At 41.2% G+C, this 20,573-nt stretch overlaps 2 protein-coding genes across 3 annotated transcripts in view; both read right to left on the bottom strand.

Moving 5' to 3' along the window:
• znf385b (zinc finger protein 385B) overlaps window positions 1-1,827 on the bottom strand; it is a 57,275-nt gene extending 55,448 nt beyond the window's left edge. Inside the window, exon 1 of one of the 2 annotated variants that reach the window (XM_028591089.1) lies at window positions 1,732-1,827. The gene's annotated coding sequence lies outside the window, so the exon portion shown is untranslated. The remainder of the gene's footprint in view (window positions 1-1,731) is intronic. The other variant, XM_028591090.1, reaches the window with a different exon arrangement.
• cwc22 (CWC22 spliceosome associated protein) lies at window positions 1,723-20,492 on the bottom strand. Its single transcript, XM_028590423.1, has 25 exons — window positions 20,457-20,492; window positions 20,197-20,265; window positions 17,026-17,075; window positions 16,691-16,914; window positions 14,412-14,479; window positions 14,274-14,369; window positions 13,796-14,050; window positions 12,958-13,086; window positions 12,562-12,730; window positions 12,042-12,095; window positions 11,765-11,900; window positions 11,259-11,465; window positions 11,059-11,121; window positions 10,884-10,979; window positions 9,810-9,891; window positions 9,441-9,501; window positions 7,627-7,704; window positions 6,069-6,221; window positions 5,748-5,875; window positions 5,525-5,626; window positions 4,631-4,824; window positions 3,827-4,495; window positions 2,960-2,983; window positions 1,981-2,109; window positions 1,723-1,850 (listed from the first exon to the last, which is right to left on the bottom strand). Exons 3-25 carry the CDS (start codon window positions 17,072-17,074, stop codon window positions 1,723-1,725), a joined length of 3,294 nt encoding a protein of 1,097 aa, XP_028446224.1. The 5' UTR covers window position 17,075; window positions 20,197-20,265; window positions 20,457-20,492.
• Window positions 20,493-20,573: the final 81 nt, after the last annotated feature.

Raw genomic sequence — 20,573 nt, forward strand, 5'->3', positions numbered from 1 at the left:
AATTCATGGTGGCCATCTTTAAAAACTGTGGGGTCTATACTATAATGTAAAAGATGGAGATCATCTTCTCAGTGATCCTCCACATTTCTCCACTTTATCCTGTGTTTATTTTTTCACTCCTCCATTTCTCACCTTCACCCCCCCCCCCCCCCTCCCTCCCTCCCTCTCTCTCTCTGGGCCTTGCTTTGGTTTCCCAGAGTTCCTTGCAGCTCCAAGGTCCCAGTGGCTCTGTTCTGGCATTTGCTGCAAACCAATGTGGTTCCCCTGCTCCTCATGACAACCAGCCAATCACAGTCCAGTACTGCAACGACCCACTTACACACACACACACCCTCTCACCTTGAACATCACATCAAGGTTGTACGAGGATACAGTGTGTGTGTGTGTGTGTGTGTGTGTGTGTGTGAGTGGCAATAGAAAGAAAGGACTGCGAGGGAGCTGGGAGGCACTAAAACCTGTACAAACACACACAACGATGATAAAAACCAGTGGATACGCACACAGATTTAATAATCGATATATTCCAGTTTGATGCCAACTTTCTGATTCGCTCCCTGAGTAGAGTGTTGATCAGAAATGCTTTTTCTTAAAGGAATAGTTTGACATTTTGAGAAAATCATTTTTTTGTTGTTGTTATTGCTGAGAGTTAGATGAAAAGATTGATAAAATTGATTAGTTCATTAGCTTAAGTAATGAAGAATTATACTTGTTAAGTGTGATTAGATGCATATGGTGAAAGTCAAATCCTCAAAACAACATGATATATGCTACGTGTGTGTGCTTCAATGAGCTAAAGACTGGCTGTGTATTTAGTATTCACTTCATTGTCATTTCACTGAGTACTTGCATACACCTACTGTAAGAAACGAAAAATAGTTTATCATCAGTTTGTCGTCAGTGCAACTAATGCCTAATTTACACCTTGCTGTTAGGCTGAAGAGACAGCCGACAGTTACGGACAGCAAATCACGTGTTTACAGTCAGAAGTTACACACAGCACTTCAGTTTAATAAGGTTTGACTCACAACATGAATAGCTTTTCAGGTCAATGGCAGATCTTTTACTTCATGTATTTAGTTCCATTCCACCACTGGTTGATGGTTGCCGCAAACCAGCGAGGAGGGACTGGATGTGGACAGTAAAACCCTCCCCCAGTGCCTACTTACGATACTCCCTCTAACACTGACTGTTTACAGTGGGAATAAACTAAATATATGGGGCGACAGAGCCTTCTCAGCTGCTGCACCCACGCCCTCCCCCGACCACATCAAACAGTCAAGCACCCTACCATCCCTTCAAACAGGCCCTCAAAACTCACTTCTTCGAACTTGCTTTTTCCTGTTAGCAGACTTTCCCAGTTTTCCCCTCCTTTTCATTGCCCACCTCTCCTGCTTTGCCTGTGCTGTCCATGCACCTATGCATTTTCCTTTTCTTTTTTTTCTGTCATATAACCTTGTCTTGTCTGTCATGTACCTCTGTTTGTAACCAAAACTGTAAAGTGTCCTTGAGTGTCTAGAAAAGCGCTATAAAAAATGAATGTATTATTATATATGGAACAATAGTGAACATATCTTTGTCACTAAATCTACTTCTTTGTACTCCGTAATCAATTAAACAAAAAGAAGTTGTCTTTCTTTTATAGCACATTTCCCCTCATTTTGGGTGAGTGAGCAAGACATCTGTCAGCAGTGACTTATGAGGAATCTTTCCTGCAACATAGTCTCAGTTAACCTGTTTATTGAACTCCTCCTCCGTGATGTGAAGTGCCTTCAACAGCTGGAAATTGTGCCACAGCATCGTGTTGGGTGAGAGAAACCCAAGCAGGTCAGACTTCAGAAATGCTTTTCCTCCTGTTGAGGAAACGAGTCAATGAGCTGTAGACATCAGCACATTCTGAGCTGACAACCAGACAAGACTGTTGACTGTCATCAAAAATATTGCTTTCAACAACCTATACGTTTCAGTTTAAAGTGGCAAAACCTGAAACAGATGAGGCGGAACACACCTGTACATGCCCGTGGTACTCCGAGGTCCTGCTGGTCTTCACCTGTGGACAGCTGGTTCTGTTGGTCTTGCTGTTGTGTTTGTGGTCCATGTTAAAGTGGATTTCTGCGACAGTTTGTTGGGTTTTTAAGTCACATTTGCTTTAATGCTACAGAATGTTCTACAATTGAAGCTCGATAAGGAGTTTTCAGTGTTTACTGGAGCAGCAGCAAATGCTTGTGTGCGTGTTGACAACAGAGCTGGTTAGTGGTAGTACTGTGTTATCATCTGGTTTCCCAAAACATTTGGAAACCGCTGCAGGAAACATTTTTTGTAAATATGCTAATTTGCCGAGTTAAATAAGAAGAATTGATAGGATCCTGGTGTCTGTACGGTTAAGAGACAGTTAGCTTAGCATAACAAGTGGAAACAGCTAGCCTGGCACTATCCAAAAATTATTATATTGGTTCGGGTCAAGAAATAATTAATGAATTAGCTTTAAGTGTGCTGGTAGGTTGATTTTGTTACCTTTGGACAGAGCCAGGCTAGCTGTTTCCCCGTTTCCAGTCTTTTTGCTAAGCTAGCTAAGCTAACTGGCTGTGGCTACATATTTAATGGACAGACAAAAGAGTGGTTTCAATCTTCGATCCAACTCTTAGCAAGAAAGCTAACAAGTGACTTTCACAAAATGGTGAACTCTTTCTTTAACCATCAGGTTGGTCCAAAACAATTACTGGTTACATTTACATATTTACTGTAGGTATTCAAATGACTTATTGGGATATTGAATAAGGTGACCTATCATCTCACCATATGGACAACATGTCACTGTGTTGTAAACAAGGATACAATTTCATCAAGAACATTCCTGTTAAGGAGGATCTCTGTTTATTGCAGCTAATAGATTATCTTTGTATCACTGAGGTCAACACTGAACCAATCAGAGCTGCGGGAGGAAGAGCTACGTTTCACTCACCCTCAGTCTGCTCTTTGAAGAAGACTGCAGCAATCAGCTCAGAATATAAAAGAACATTTCACACATCGGCTGCAATATGATCAAAACCGTTTGGCTTCATATTATGATCATGATTAGTTAAAACGGTTATTTATCCATTTTTGAATGAATTATATTCTTATTACATAAAAAAACATTCACATTTGAATTTTACAAACTGCAGTAATAAATACATGTTATAAATGTATCACCGCAATATGGAAATTAAGCCTTTCTTTGCATTAATAGATTGCATCTTTGAAGAACTTATAAAATGTTATTAAAAAAATACAATAACATCAATAATGATAATAATTGCAACATTTTAAAAGATAGATGTTGTTCTGGTCAGATAGCACACTGGGACTGCACAGTCAAATAAAATCTTGTTAGGGAGCTGAAAACAGTTGAAACAGAAACAGATTAGAAAACATCTAAAGCAACTTTAATGGGTTTTTTCTCTCGCATTTTATCAACAAAATCATTATTAGAAAATACAGGCAGATGTAGACATAGAGAGACAGGTGAAGAGAGAGACAGGTCCCAAATTCAAAACAACATAGGTTGACAGGATGAGGTAAAGAAGCGAGGGATGACAGAACTGAAGAAAAAGATGTCAGTCCATCACTGCTGCTTCAGGAGGGAGGAAGGAAGAGTTTTACCTCCTCCTCCTCTCCTCTCGCTCTCTGTTCCTGTCTCTGTTCTCTTTATTCTTTTCTCTATCCCTCGGTTTCTCTTGCTCCCTTTCCCTCTCTCTCTTCTCTTCAGTCTCTCTCTCCCTCGCTCGCTCTCTCTCCCTCTCCCTCCCGCTGTCTCTCTCTCTCTCCCTCTCTCCGTCTCTTTGTCGGCCTTGAACATCCGTTTTTCGTCTCCTCTCCTCCGCCTGCTGCTCCTCTTCTCCTTCTGCTCTTTCGTCTCGTCTGCTACGGCGGCCGCCCTGGCGCGCACGCTCGCGCTCCTCGGCCTCACGTGCACCCCCTCGCTCTTCCGCCTCACGTGCACGGCCCCGCTCCTCTGCCTCACGTGCACCCCCCCGCTCTTCCACCTCACGTGCACGCCCACGCTGCTCTGCCTCACGGGCACGCTCATGCCCATTCACCTCACGTGTGCGCTCACGCCCATCCAACTCACGTGCGTGCTCACGCCCATCCACGTCACGTGCACGCCCATCCACTTCACGGGCGCGCTCACGCCCATCCACTTCACGTGCACGCTCACGCCCATCCACTTCACGGGCACGCTCACGCCCATCCACTTCACGTGCACGTTCACGCCCATCCACTTCACGGGCGCGCTCACGCCCATCCACTTCACGGGCGCGCTCACGCCCATCCACTTCACGTGTGCGGCCCTTCCTGTCCTTCCTCGCCTGTTTTTCTTCATCACTGTCATCCTCGTCGTCGTCGTTCTTGCGTACGGCTCGATTCTTTCGTACGGCTCGATTCTTGTCTTTCCCTTTCTTCTTCTTTTTCTCCCCGTTTTGTTCTTTACCCTTCTTCTTTTTCCTGTGTTTTCCGTCTGGATTACAAGAGAAAAAGATAAAACAACTATAAATTTCAGGGAATACAGACACAGATATGTATTCTGAAGCAGAAAAAAAACAAAACAATAACATACGATTAAATTCACTTTTAATAAATAAATATGATGTACCTGAGCTGCTGGAGGAGCCTGAGGAGGAGGAATCTGATTCGCTGGAGGAGTCTGAGGAGGAGGAATCTGATTCGCTGGAGGAGTCAGAGGAGGATGAAGAGGATGAAGAGGACGAGGAGTCAGAGGATTCCACTTCCTGGTTCTGAGTCATGATCATCTTGGGAGCGTTCTTCAAATGTTCCCTTAACTCGTCCCTGAGAGAGAGAGAGAGAGAGAGAGAGAGAGAGAGAGAGAGAGAGAGAGAGAGAGAGAGAGAGAGAGAGAGAGAGAGAGAGAGAGAGAATTATGTGTGAAATGTTTGTGCGCATACAACATTCATGTAAAAGGACAGCATTTAACACATTTGTTATAGACTTAAAGAAATTTATATTGGAATTTCACAAAGTTACTATCTGTGTAGTGAATTCATACACTAGTTTAGACCGGACATTTCCCCTTTACGTTTCTTCTGCAAAAATGAGATTGATTTTCTCATTTGTTTACTCATTCAGTTAATATTTGGAATTAAATTAATCCTGGAAAGTAATATTTTGGTCCCTATTACAAAAAGTTAAATCTTATTTGTTAATGTGGAATGTTAACAATTCACATTCATGTAGTAAAATGTCTTCCGTTTCTTTCTTTCTTTCTGACTCTGTAAGACCATTTTAACACCAAATAGAATGCAATTTAATACCGGTTTCATTTAAGCCATGGCTAAAATTGACACTTGCCCATTATGAGAGCACAATTCACTGTCTTGAGGCACTGTCTTGCTTTAAGACTTTGAGACCTGCAGATACAGCAGCAGATTATTGGCCATAGTTATGGAACGAGATGCTTAAGCGTCGCAGATTTTTGCCCACAGCATAGTGTGTGCATATACAAACAGAAATGTATGTATATGTTCCTTACGTCAGTCCTCCCAGTCCAATAGAAGTGAAGAAGTTGATGGCGAAGCGAGTGTTTCTGGGATTATCACGAGGAAAAAGACCTTCAAAGAACGGCTGCAGAGTCCTGGAAAACACACATAATTTATAGTTTACTGTCCATTGTGTGTGTGTGTGTGTGTGTGTGCGTGCGCGTGTGTGTGTGCGTGTGTCAATAGAGAGAGAGGACTGTGAGGGAGCGTTCGTACATGTCTTTGAGCCTCTGGTTGAGTCTGGGGAGGCCCATGTAGGCACAGAGCTCCTGAAAGAGGATCTTCACAAAGATTCTGCTGGACGACGTCGTGGTCTCCTCACTCATCCTGACGCACTCCAACACCTGATGGTTGAGAGACATTCAAAAGACGCAGAGAGAGAGAGAGAGAGAGAGAGAGAGAGAGAGAGAGAGAGAGAGAGAGAGAGAGAGAGAGAGAGAGAGGAGGAAAATCGATTAGAAAGAACAACCAGTTTCATGTACGTAAAATCTGAGTTCATCAGAATGGAGTGGAGTTATGTTTGTGCGTTACTCTTACACTCCAGGGCACAGAGTCTGTGTAGAGCAGGTGAGCGAACAGTCGAGCCACGTTCCTCAGTTTGTTGGTCTCCAGTCGGTGAATCGTTTCGTACTGCTCCGCAAAAATCCCCTCAAAACTCTCCATGTACTCCTTCTTCAGCAGACAGAACCTCTGAACACAAACGCGCAAAACAAAAGATGTAAATTTGTCCAGTTCAAAACGGTCAGTTACATGACTTTGTACATTGCTTCAAATTATTTTTGAGGACTAACAAATCAATCTACACCAGATCACTTACTATGTTACGTATGAATGCAAGCAAGACTAAAACATCATTTTTTGGACTTTAGGTGCAGGACAGTTCAGTAAGGATAGAAAAATAATAAAAAAATAAATAAAAACGTGCACCACCTGCAAGTCTGTCATTGTTATACAGATTATCCCATAGAGCTATGGGCTGTCAGTACCAGATGCTTCAACTAAGTAGAGCAAGGAAATCCAGTTTAATAATCAGTTTCCGTGGCAACAGAGCAAAAAAAGTCTGCACACCAACATATTTGCTCCAGCTGTCTCTTGACAAAATCTTAGCCTGATATCTGCAGACTGTTGCCTAGCTAGTGGAAAATAACCAGTGATAAAATACACAAACCAAGAGCTTTTTTGGGTCTGTTCGTGATTGTTAAATTCACTACGAGATAACCACCTGTTACCTGGAGTCACAGCAGGTGGCAGGTGCACACGTAGTCTAACCGTTCACGGGTCCAACTATTCATGTCGTGACTCAAGAAAGCTACCGTGGCGGGCTGTCATCTATGTTACGTTTTGATTAAGAGTAACGTTTTTGTGCACGTTGTAATAACTCGATTTTTACAAAGTTCAATTTAATTAGATTACAAAAGAAGAGAAAAAACGATTTAAAAGAATCAAAGTTCAAACAAATTAATATGCATAAATTCTCCTGCAGTTCTAAACCTATGTTCATACTGAAGCTGCTTACTGTGCCATTTCTCCAACTAAGTCAAGCCACCATGATACCTTATTGAATGTGTGGAATTTTAATTATATAATAGGCACTAGTAATAATACGGATAAAAAAAAAATTTCAATAATAAAAAAATCAGGATTATATGACACGTTTGGTATATTGAATAACACAAAAAAGTATAAGGTGGGGAAAACAGGTGAGTTTTGAGATATCTTTTCAAGGTTGTTGCGGTCTTTGTTTGCTCTTATTTACTGTATGTTGGTGCATTTGATGTCCCAGACCACTTATTTTATGTAAAATTCATTTAAGGACATTTAATAAAACCCCTGTCTTAGGGGTTTTGTCTAAGTGCACATTCACACTGGAAATAGGTACAACAAATGCACTGAATAGTTCTAATAAAAACTGTTCACGATGTTTTTGATTATCCAATAACAGGGTGATAAGTACCACACACTAAAGTCCATCTATCTCCAGTGTGTCAGAGTAAAAGCAAAAATCTCAGCAAAAGATTCTCAAAACCCAGACTATCTGACTTGATAGAAACCACAAAGAGGGAAGAGAGAAAAGGTTGTTTTTTTTTTGTCTCACCCCGGCCAGCAAACCAAAGAACTTCTCGTATGTTCTCTGTTGAGCGCAGCAGTCCAGGATCATGTTACACAGCTCCTTCTGTTCACACAAATAAAATACTGTATTAAGACAAATACATTTATACAAAAATCATGTTTATCGGTTGATGTAAAACAGATTTAATACGGCAGTTTTATACTTTGACAACAATTATGTTGTGTAGTTCACTTCTTATTTTAAAAACGTGAAACATCTCATCACACAGACCGACCGCTCGTTCATGTTCAGGCTTCTCGGTCAGCTGTGATCCGATTTGGATGTCCTCTTAAAGCTCCGTGTTAAATGAGGTTAAAGTTTAAATTACGTGAATGTGAGCAGCAGCCAAGTGTCAAATCCCAGAGATGGGTTACACCTCTATTCTGAGGGAACACAATGGCTCCAGACGTTTTGTTTTGTGTGTGTGATGTGTAGAGAGCAGCTGTGATGACGTGTCCTCAGATATCAATGACGTCCGTATGACACACACACACACACACACACACACACACACACACACACACACACACACACACACACACACACACACACACACACACACACACACACACACACACACACACACACACACACACACACACACACACACACACACACACACACACACACACACCTGGGACTTCTTTCACAAATAACAAACATTTTAAAAAAGGGAAAGAGGACAATAAATATGAACCTTCTTAATCCCAAGAGGCGTTTCCCAGCACCGTTAACTGCCGATGCTCTTAGAAATGCTCGTAGATTAACGAGGACCTCCTACCCACTCACCAGAGTATCTCCAAAATCATGTTTTACAAACAATTTTATTCTTTTTGCAAGTCTGTACCATCATAAAACTCACACTTTTTTTTTTTTTTAACGTTTGATTAATGCAATTGATCTGCCAGTATCAGTCGTCATCGTCCTCTTTCTTTAATATATGAATCTCTTTTGTCAGTTTTTTTTCCCCTCCAGTTTCCATTTCTTCCCTCTTCTTGTTATTTATGTTTGCCACATGCTTAGGTATCATAAAACAAATAAGAACCATTACTGCTTGACTTCAGGTTTAATTTGTGCCCACTTCCACCCACTAACACAAATCATAACAGGCGAGTTAAAGAGGACAAACTTCTTTGTGTGTGTTTCCAGCTGTTGTGTGGAGTGATTTGTTCCTGATGCTAATGAAACTGGCTGACGAGGTCATCAGCTCTGACCCACCCGCCCTCTCACACACACAGTTTCAGTATACTTGTGAGGACCTTTATCGCTGCAGTGTACAGCAAGTGTTTCCTCTCACATTTTCAGTTGCTTCAGATTCAGCTACATTTATGATTCGTGTCACTGAAATCACATATAGCACTGCATAAAAAAAAAAGCTGTGGCTGTCCTGGGTGCTATCAGACTATCAGAGTCCAAGCTAACGTTAGCAGCACTGTCCTGCTCTTAACTAGAGAAGTTTACATTTAACCAACCACAGCCAACGTTTCTCGAGATAGTGGCTCTTTGACAAGCCCTCATGTGTGTAAAGACTTTTCTCTTGTGGCATTAAAAGTGAAAACATACAAGTATGTGAGCTAAGCAGCCAAACAAGATTATGTTAGAATGAAATAACATTTTTCTCATCATACTTATTATACTAGGACTAACTAGCTCTACTCTGCAATACAAGAAGAATCTCTCTCTCTCTCTGACAATGTCTCAAAGCAACTGGCCTTAGTGTTTGCGTCACTAAAGCCATTTAAATCTGCCAAGTGTGTGTGTGTGTGTGTGTGTGTGTGTGTGTGTATGTGTGTACTTACCGTCTGGCTGTCAGGAAAGTCCATCTTGATCAGTTTGTGAGCGCACTCCTCATAGTCCAAACTACAGAAACAGTCAACCAACCAATCGATCATTAAGTGCACATCAATGAGCTCAGGTGTGTGTTACTGTTTGTGTGTAATTTTGTTTCAGTGTTTTATCCTATTCTCTAAACCTGTGAGCTGCTCTACAATGAAACCATAGTACACACCACACACACTTAAATATTAGTCCAAGTCCATCAAATATAGAAGGAGCTGTAAATAACTGCCAACACCCTGAGAGACAACTGAGTCACCGACTGTGTGAGCTTGTATTTGTAAGAGTGTGTGTTACTGTGTCTGTGTGCACGTGTGCTACTGTGTGTGTACCTGGACTGGATAGCAAGGTAGATGGTTCTTCTGAAAGCAACCAGGTTGACTTCTGTCTGATCAAAGATGGTGACCTTCTCATCTGTGAGGGAGAGAGAGGCCATGTTTAATATTAGGATGAAATTAGATTCATTACTAACTCTCTATTTGTCTACAGAGGCTTTAAACTGGAATTTACCTCAATTTAACAGCATCATTTAATAGTTTCTTTTGAAAATAGTTGACACATTTTATTTTTGTTTTCTGGTGTATTAAAAAAAGAAAAAAAAAAATTTAATAAATCTATTTAATAAAGTGCACTACCATAAAGTTGTGGGACTCATTAGACAAATAAAAGGAATAGTTTGAAAATTTGGGAAATATATTCTCTAGCCTGGCTCTGTCCAAAGGTAACACAAGCTGCCTACAAGTACCCCTAAAGCGCACTAATCCCTCATTTCCACCGCAGGGTTCGGTTCGACTGACCTTTGGTACAATTTCGGAACATTTCTAGATTTTGTTTTACACTGCAAATAGTACCAAATAGTCAATGTAGGCGGGAGTCTCAGCTGATCGCCATAGCGCCGCCGCATGAAACTGCCGTGACATTATCTTCAATTATCCTTTTTCTTGGCAACCAAACAGAGGAACATCTGTACTTTGTCAATTGACCACACTATGGCTCTGCGGGCTGGCATTTTTGTGAAAATATGGGTCAAGTGAATAAAAAAATAAAAAATAAAATAAAAACTAGCGGTCACTATTGATGGTAGCTTGGCTATTTAAAAGTGGGCAGGTAACAGATACCATCTACAACTTTTGCCAACGGAAAACCACAACAGAACGGTTCCAAGCGAGTCAATTTATAGTCTTTTCGTTAATGAGGGCTCTCTGTTTAAAATTAGCAGTCAAGCCCAAAATGAGATGAATCTGATGATGTCACTATGGCATTTTCATCAGACTCGACAAAACTCCCCCAGAGCCACAGCTGACATTATACAACGGTTTTCACAGGCTTGGCAAAATCTGCGGAATGCAACTTTAGTTAGAGTTAGTTTGAGAAAACTGTTCAGCAGGTTGACCTGTGTGTCTCACCTTCTCCCTCCTGCACGTTCTCTTCTTCCTCTTCATCATCTTCTTCGCTGCCGTCGCCCTCCTCCCCCGAATCGCTGCTGCCCTCGTCCAGGATATCTGTCGGGAGGGGACAGCTGATTGGTTAAACTGTGAGGGAAGTAACCGCGGACAGTTTGGCGTTTGTACGCATTCTTACCTCTTTTGATGGTTTTGTACTTCTCCTCGTTATCCAGGAAGTCTGGGTCCATCTTAAACACATCTGAGTGAGCACACAGACACATGTTAGAGCTACATATTCACACTTATTTCTGCAGAGATAGTTGTAGAGCCATGTAGTCTCCCTTCCCACTCCCTCCCTCCCTCCCTCCCTCCCTCCCTCCCTCTCTGGGGGCTTACTGAGCATTTCCTCGACATTGTACTCGTCGTCCAGCGGCAGCATGTGGGTGAACTGGTCTTCCTCGTCCACCAGGTCCAGGCCCTCTGGGATCACTGGATGATCTTTAAAACCGTCCTTCCTGATGGCAAACATCACCTCGATCATGTACTGGACCCTCTTATCAATGGCCGACTCGTGGAGGACATTCCTGAGACGCTCAAATATGGCTGAAAAAGAGAGACAGGCAGAATTTATCGGTACTTTTTCGGTAATTTGTTCTGTTCTTTAACTTTGCTTTAATTTGGAAAAGGCTGATTCTCCTCAACAACAATACTGTTGAGTTTAAAAGGATCAAGTTGAGCTCAGATTTTCAGGCAGGAAATATTTTAGTTGCATTTTTGTTTGTGATAATTGACTTTAAAAAAGGAATGGATTGATCTATTCTCATTTCAGTTCTAACTAAAATTATTAGTCCTCATTTCAAACTATGAGGACAATGATATGAAAGGTTGACAGTTGTAGCTACCGTTGATTCCTCGCGGGGACACCTCGGTCAGTTTGAGCCCACACTCCTTCAGGAAGGCGATGGAGACCTCCACGCTGTCGTCAGTTGGACGCTCCAGCAGCAGAGTGAGCATCTCCAGACACAAAACCTCATGGGCCTGAGGGCAAGAGACACCGGAGCAGAGAGAGAGAGGGAGAGAGAGAGAGACAGAGAGATAGAGAAATAAACACACTTCATTAGAGCTGAACATAAACACTAAACCCCTCCTTTAATATGAATATCCGACAGCACGACCTACCACGTTCTGGTTGATGAGATGTGCCACAAACTTTGAGGCTGTCAGGCACTGTTGCTGGAAAACAAAAGACAGACTAGTTTTAATACAGCACCAATACTAAAACTAGTGCTAATAAAATAAAATACTGCCAATATGTATAATGAATTTAATGTCAAGAAAAAAAAAAAAAAAAAAAAAAAGACTTGAATTGACTTGATTTGAAACGGATTTGCCAAAGGTATTAACGAATACTGCGTAAAAACAATATCTTACCTTCGTCTTGCAAAGCTAATTATTAAGTTATTAAATACAAAATGAACTACAAGACATCACGTGCTGTGTTGAGTTCAGCCTTTTATGTTATTACAAAAAATATCGTTGGCATTTTTTTTTTAAATCAATCCATAATTGAAGAAGATAAGAATTGTGATTCTTATGTAAATCAATATTTTCACCCACCCCTATCAGTCACATAAGTACACTGCTACACTCTCTGTTGATCCATTTATCGACAGACAGACAGACAGACAGACAGACAGACCTTGAGGTTGCGGCGGTAGCTCCTCCTGAAGGACAGGATGAGGCGTTTGAGGATCAGCTCTCCAATCTGAGGGAACTTGGAGTTGATGATGGCGACAACAGCGGAGTAAACGTGAGTAAAGGTCGGAGATGCTGCCTGAGCCTGCAGCACTGAGCGAGCCAGAAGACCCCTGAGAGTCAGACAGGTAGACAGTTACAGGCAAAGTCAGGGAGACAAACAATCTGGAGACTTTTCTGTCTCTTGGTGGAATTTCTGTTTCACTCTCTTATAACAATCACACTAGGGAGCATCATTTTTAAGACAATTTTTAGTATGTCAATTTTGCTGTTAAAGATGTTTACATTTGAATATTGAGTGTTAAATTGAAGTTGTATGTTGGTGTGCGCAATTGTTCACCTTCCCCTGATGATGTTCTCCTGCAGCAGCTCCTGGATGATGTGGACGATGTTAGACACGTTGACTTTGTTGATCAGACCGTTGATGGACTTCTTCAGGGCCTCCCAGCTCATCCTCTGATAGGCCAGGCTGCACAGAGGGCGGGGAATCAGTGACACACACACACACACACACACACACAGATTATATCAAGGTTATATTATTGTTGTGTGTTATGCTGCAGGGATGTGTTCAGGTGTTGGTAAGACACAACAATATCTTCATTTTTTAAAATCAGCCATAGTGAGCAGTGCAAGAAGTCACCATATTTACATGTTTGCTTTTTGTTTTTCGTCTAGGTTTTATTTTCTGACGAAGCCCATCAAAGCCTACGCTCAAATGACAGATATCAGAGCGTCCTTGAATGCACCACGCTCAACTTTTTAACCACACAATGATAACTGAACTTTGACCAAAATGTAAAAGGTGTTTATTTATTTTTTTAACCTTTATTTATCCAGGTAAGTCGATTGAGAACAAATTCTCATTTGCATCGACGACCTGATCACATTCACACAGTTACACATTCATACCTGGAAGCTGCCCAGTACAACCACAGTCTGATCTGCTGGCCACTGAGCAGCTCCACTGGAGCGGTTGGGGTTAAGGGCCTTGCTCAAGGGCACCTCAGTGGTGGTAATGAGGGAGGGACAAGCGCTGCTCTTTCACTTTCCCCACTCAGATTTTATCCTGCCGGTTTGGGGATTGAATCTACAAACTGATGGATGATTGAACCAAAACTAAAAGAATGGTGTCTAATCCTAGCTTCAATAAAAATAAATAATTAAAGCACTCCTACCTGGTCTTGTCGGTGATTTGCTGTTGCATCATGCGCAGCTTGGCGGGGGGGATGTAAGCTCCACCCGTCCTCGTCAGGATTGGGTCGATCTCCTCTTTCTTCTTCTTGACCGGCGGCTCTTCAGCCGCCGCTGGCTCCCTGTCTGTTGGAAGGGAGCCTGAGCGTCCTCTCCTCCTGTGATCAAACTCTGCATCCCGATTCGTCCGCCGGTCAAAACGCCCGTCCCTGTCGTCACGGCGATCGTCATAGCGATCACTGGGCGGAAAAGGGAGGAAGAGATTAAACAAAAAACTCAAAAACTAATTGTTAGATTTTTTTCAAATTATTTATTTAATGATTTCCCCTTGCGGGACTAATAAAGTATGTCTTCTTCTTTTTTCTTCTATATTGAACACCTATTATTGAACTTTTAAACTATTAAAAAGTCACTCACTAAAATGAGTACAAGCCAATATAAAGCTACACGTCTTTCTCTTACCGAGTATAGCGTCCTCTGTCGTATCGGCCCCGATCTCGGTCTCTCTCTCTGGACCTGGATCGGGATGCGGACCTGTCTCGCTCTCTGGACCTGGACCTGTCTCGCTCTCTGGACCTGGACCTGTCTCGCTCTCTGGACCTGGACCTGTCTCGCTCTCTGGATATGGATCTGTCTCGCTCTCTGGACATGGACTTGGATCTTGATCTCTGCACAAAAAATAGATGAAGAGTGTCAGCAGTATTTCTTTCAGTCTTCAGTCATGTTAAAAGGATCTGGATTGTCACTGAACGATGGACTGGGACATGAAAACTTGGTCAACAGAAAAACATGCTGCTATTTTTAAAGTCTGTGTTTAGCTGAATAAGAGGCACAACGCAGAAGCTACAGTTCAACTTAGAGTCAGTCTATCAATTTCTACTTTAAGTAAAAGCTTGTAGGTAACCAGGGAGTGCACGTCTTAGATGACAGTAATGGACACACGGTTCTCTTCTATTTGTGATTCTGTTGTGGATCAACAAGCTGCGCCTTTATTCAGTAGAGAGGTCTTCTTTTTTTCACCGGTCGCCGGTCTGTTTCATCAAGCAGGCCAGCTAAATTTAACCCTGGCTACTCTGTCTCACAAACATGTCTTGATGTGAAATCATGCTCTGTTGCCATGGAAACTAACACTGGAGACCAGCCAAATTTGCCGGGCCAGTTATCCAGAATCACAAAATATTTGGTGAGGCCTGATATCTCAAAGAGAGCATAAATATGCTAAATCCACTTCATGAGGTGCAGACTCCTGCTTTTCTATCTGCACGACGAACATATCTAATTGTTGCAGGTCTTTTATTAGTCTTGCTCAACTGCACATGCAGGCCTAAAAAACACTGATGTGTCATGTTTTAGTCATTTTGCATTTGCCAAAGAATAATAAAATCCTTAGTCCATGGCTTAATAACCTGGACATGTGTTTACAACTGAATTTAGCCTATAATGTAAATGTGAACACTTGTTTATTTAAAGTGACTATATGTAACTTTTACACGTTTCTGAAACTGTGTAATGTTCCATCTAATGATCATAAATTACCTGTAACAGCAAACGAGACTAACAGTGAAAAGAACGCTATTTGTATATAGTTAATATTAATGCCTTTGCAGTTACAAAATGATTTACGGCAGGTAGACGGCTCTACAGTTAACACATTCTGACGGGTCACAGATTTCGGCTGAACACCGGAAAAGCCTGTGTTAGTGAGTATGCAGGTAAAAGGTAGCAGGAGCTGTCTTTATGTAGGCCTAATTGTATTTTAATTGTATTTCAGAAGTTATCTGCTGTAGTTATGGCTGATACTGGGGCAGGGCCGTCACAGAAAAGAAGGAAATTAAACTAAGAACAACTAAAAGGGAAAGTGAAAGACAACGGGTAAAATTTAGTCAAAAACGTCCCCGAATTGGCCCTCAGGTATGTAATATGTCTATTTCAATCATAAAATAACTTTACAATGCGCAATGTGGTTGTACACCAGTAGCCGACATTAAATTCCATTTAGCGTGGACGTTTTATTCCTTTTAGTCCGTGTTTGTGTTGGCCTACTATTTTCTTTTCCCTTGTCCCCGATTCTTTGATTTGAAATGCGCTATATAAGTTATTACTAAGTTGGTTGCTATGACAATCTCTTAATGCTTTGGCTCGTGACACAGTGACAGTGATACCTGGTTTAGCTCACGATAAATCTAAAGTTATCTAACTTACCGTATGAAACACTTGAAATGCAACGATGCATCTGTAACGTATTCTCTTATTGTAAATTAATGATCTGTCTGAGCAAAACATTCATTGCGACCCAACTATATGACCTCCCCGTAACGCCAACTCCTAGACCTTTACGACAGCAGGTGTGATAAAAACACTACAGCTTTTGTCCAAAGGGGTCGTTGAAATCAACACAAACTGAAAGTTACATATTGTTGCTCACTTGTTGAATGTAGAAGAAATGTAAGAATCTAAGGGTAGACGCTGGAGAAATTATATCTCTCTTCTGGCTTGGGAACACCTTGGAATCCCCCAGAACGAGCTAGAAAACCTTACTGGGGAGAGAGATGTCTGGACTACCTTGCTTAGCTGGCCCTGGCTAAGCAGCAGGAAAATGCATGGATGGATACATTCTGAGAAGCACTTGGTGCAACATTGGTATTTATCTAGCAAACTGATTCTGGACTTTGTGAATTTAACTGAAACCGTTATCCAGCCCTGTACATTACTACTCATATCAGATTTTATTCCTGCACGCTAAGTGTAAGACTCTACAGGACACAAAAGAAAAGTCTCTACAGCATTTTTCTCTGCCTTAATAACTGCAGGGTGCCAACAGTAAACGGTGCACATCAACACATGAAATGCCAGTAACATCCACAATAATCCGTGCTTACTTTGATCTGAGCCACACTGCTCCTTAACTTCCTCAGTGCCCCGTTATGTTCATCCTCATCATCACTACTGCTGCTGTCATCAGAGCTGCTGGAGGCAGGGCTCCCGGAGGGGGAACGGCCTGCAGGACTGGCCTGAGGAGATGGCCTTTCTTTGGGGCTTCTCTCAACTGAGCCGGCCTGTTGGGGCTTCTCTGCTGCAGCACAGGACTCGTCTTCTGTAGGTCCTGAAGACAGAGACAGAGAGAGAGAGAGAGAGAGAGAGAGATCAGCATTATCAGGTGAATATGCTACAACTATTACTACAAAATAATATTGCGACCTCAGGTTTTACTCACCACTTTGTTCTTTTTGCCCAGGACTGGGACTTCGACCTGGAGAATCCATACTGAAAAACACAAATATTTTTTATATATATATATATATATATATATATATATATATATATATATATATATATATATATATATATATATATATATATATAATATATATAAATATAAATATATATAAAAAAATATAAAATAAAAATGTATAATAAAAAGAAAAAAAGTATTTGAATTATATATATATATATATATATATATATATATATATATATATATATATATATATATATATATATTCAAATACTTTTTTCTTTTTTAAAAGAAACACATTCTAAGTAATACGTGTCTCTCAATACTTTGACTGTACTACCCTGGCTGTGGCTCAAACCCACTGATTCCTCCTGAAAGCATTAAAAACTGCTCACAAATAAATAGTTTCATTTTTTACAACAAGCGGAGTAATTTCCTAAAATAGCTGACCACTATTATGCTCTAGTGAGTATTTCAGACAGTAGGGAAAAATGTACTGTGACTGTACTTCAAAAAGACCTCGATGGTGTCTGAATAAATGTTTTCATCTTCACCTTTAAAATGTCTTGGTTAGAGGTGGGCGATATATCGTTTAGACGATAATATCCAAATTGTTGTCTGGATGATATGCAAAATTGGGATATCGAATATTTCATAATTTGTACAATCCGACCCCCCAAACATGAAAAGAGCTGAAGGAAGTTAAAGAGAAAACAATAGCGCACACTATAACCTTCTAAACTATTATATGTAGCGACTTTAATACTGTAGGGGTTTGTTTGACTGTATTTTTTGTACAAAATCACGATCGTCCCGCACGAGAGTAAGCTGCTACTAGTTCTTACCTGTGCGTTATGATGTTCACTCATGTCAACAAAGATGGCGGCGCGCGATTGTGCAGCGGCTCTCCTCTCGGTGTATATTTATACAAGTACGTACAGCCACACTTAACTAATCAATACAGGACTACAATACAACACAGCTGTTACGAGAGCCTTCCAGGTGGCTCATAACATCCCGGAGGACATAGCCTGACCGAGCCCTCCAGGTTGTTGTCGGCGCTAGCACGGCGAGCTAGCTATCTACCGGAAGAATGAGAAAATAACTCCGGCACGACCAGAGGCGGAGGACTGCATTTTTTGTGCACAATGAATGGAGTACCAACTGCAGGATCGTTGCCCAGCACGGCTCACCTGACCTGGAGCCCTGTCGGTAATATACTGACCATTTTATTTACTACGAAAACAGCACACTGCCGTCTACATAGCCCCCGATGCTAACGTTAGAAAAAGTTTGGTTCACTGCTAACCATAGTGAATAAACTGCAGCGCGATCACCTGGATACGGGATACAGGGGACTTTTACAACGCGTCCTTAAAGTCTGTTCCCCTCCTGTTACAGAACAGAGCCTTTTGTTTATTGTTATGATTTCATCTTGCTTGTACATTTTCCCAAGAAAACCACCAAAATAGCCTCCGAACAGGGCTTCTTTTAACTTCTAGAAGGATTTCAAAAATATCGTCCGAATATCGATATCGAGATATTCATTTTTGTCAATATCTCCCACCCCTAGTCTTGGTCAGGATTCAGCTGACTAAATGTATTCCCTTGAAAGATTTGGATTTACAGATTTGTTGCTTAAAATAACCTTTAAACCAGCTTTGTACAACAACAACAATCAAATCAAGTCAACCCAGTTGTTTGTGTACGCAGACAAGGGAACAGGACACAGATTGTGGAAAGTGGGGCTGAAAATAATTTTCATTATCAATTAAGGAAACCTACAGATTATTTTAACTACCGGTAATCATTTAGTCTATAAAACATTGGAAAGCAATGAAAATTTAAAATGCCCATGACAACTCCCAAAAGCCCAAGATAATGTCTTCAAATGTGTTTTTGTCCGAGCAAAACAAAAAGGTCAATCAGTTTACGGTCTCAATGTCTCACACACAGAAACAATATAACCTTATATGCAGCCAGTTTTGTTAATTTGAGTTAACTGACCCTTTAAAAGACAATTTCACGTGTCTGGAGTGTTTCAGGTCAAACTTATCACTTTTAAAAAGGAGTTTAGGTTAACGTTAGCTAACGTTAACGTAACGTGACAGGAACACTGTTAAGCGACTACGACAATACTACGTTAGCTAGTTAACTTATGTTAAATACGTCCGTACGTCTAAATTAGTCATTTAGGCAGGTTATTAAAACAATAATATCACCTGTATCTACAAAACCAAAATATCCGACAAAACATGTCAGTTTTATCGCCATGTGTGTTTGGTTTGGATGAGCTAAAGTTAGCTAGTAATTTAACGCTAATCGTACCTTAGCTACAGCTGGCTAAAACGCTAGCAAGTTATTTGCTAATCTGTCGCTAAAACCTCCAGGTTTTTTTCTCCTCCGTCTTCTTACTGCATTATCTTTGTCTTTTAATATTTTCTTACCGTTTTTATTTTCCGACTTTTCGCCCCTCTGTTAAGATTTCGTTCTTCTGGCGGAAACTTCCTACAATAAATTTGAATACTTCCAGTTCACGGATAGCTTCCGGATTTCAAAATAAAAGATCAAGGTTGGAACCATAGACTGTTAATATTAATATAATGTCTATGGTTGGAACCATAGACAGTATATAAGGGTTGGAACCAGAGCCATAGAGTCTTTCTCTATCACTCTGGTTGGAACCATAGACTGTGTATAACAGTCTATGGTTGGAACAGAGTTGCGGCTTTCGAGACTGGTGGTGATCAGGGCCGTACTGGGACTGAAATTCAGCCCGGGACTTTAAGATGTAGAGGCCTTTTAGGCGAGTGCCCTTGGTGCACAAGCAGAAGGAGTTTTTGCAGTTATTTTAATTCTAATAGTGTTTTTATGGTATAAAGAGAATCAGATTACGCTGAAGACCTTCAAGAAACTTTAGGATGACACCTGCCTCCTCAGGTTGTATAAGCAAGTCACCACTGCACTGAACACAACCAGGTCAGCAAAACCTAATCTCCAACACATAAGTCACAGTATACTGACTACCAGCATGTCATGTGCACAGTCAGTTGGAGTGATAAAATAGTTACAAATACTCATACTCGTATACTCAAAAACTACAGTGCAGTCCCATAAAATAGAGATTTGTGTGTGTGTGTGTGTCCTTACTTTCTCAGCTTGGCTCCCTGGCTCAGCTTGCCCTGTGATGGACCCTGCCTCTGCTTACTGATTGTGCAGCTACATATGCATGAGAAGAACATCAGTTATAAATATGACTAAGAATAAAACATTTTCTAATTCAATCTGTGCTTCAGTCAAGTTATTATCTAGTATGTGGAACTATTGGCATTTTATCTTATATGTAAATATCTGACTGATTGATATGCCTAATATGATTGCCTACCCAGCCCTGCACACTGCCCCTCTACCTGTCTGTTTCCTGCTCTTCCTCTCTCCTCCTCCTCCTCTCTCCTGCTCCTCCTCTTCTCTCCTGCTGCTCCTCCTCATCCTCCTCTTCTCCTACTGCTCCTCCTCATCCTCCTCTT

Source organism: Perca flavescens, chromosome 11, assembly GCF_004354835.1.
Source record: "Perca flavescens isolate YP-PL-M2 chromosome 11, PFLA_1.0, whole genome shotgun sequence".
NCBI classification, from domain to species: domain Eukaryota; kingdom Metazoa; phylum Chordata; class Actinopteri; order Perciformes; family Percidae; genus Perca; species Perca flavescens.

Excerpts from the sequence above, each read along its gene's own strand:
- cwc22 (XM_028590423.1), bottom strand. The coding sequence starts at position 17,074 with ATGGATTCTCCAGGTCGAAGTCCCAGTCCTGGGCAAAAAGAACAAAGT. Across the intron at positions 12,096-12,561 it reads GCTACCGCCGCAACCTCAAG|CAACAGTGCCTGACAGCCTC; the intron begins GTCTGTCTGTCT and ends TTTGTTTTCCAG. Across the intron at positions 7,705-9,440 it reads ACTTTCCTGACAGCCAGACG|AAGGAGCTGTGTAACATGAT; the intron begins GTAAGTACACAC and ends TTGTGTGAACAG.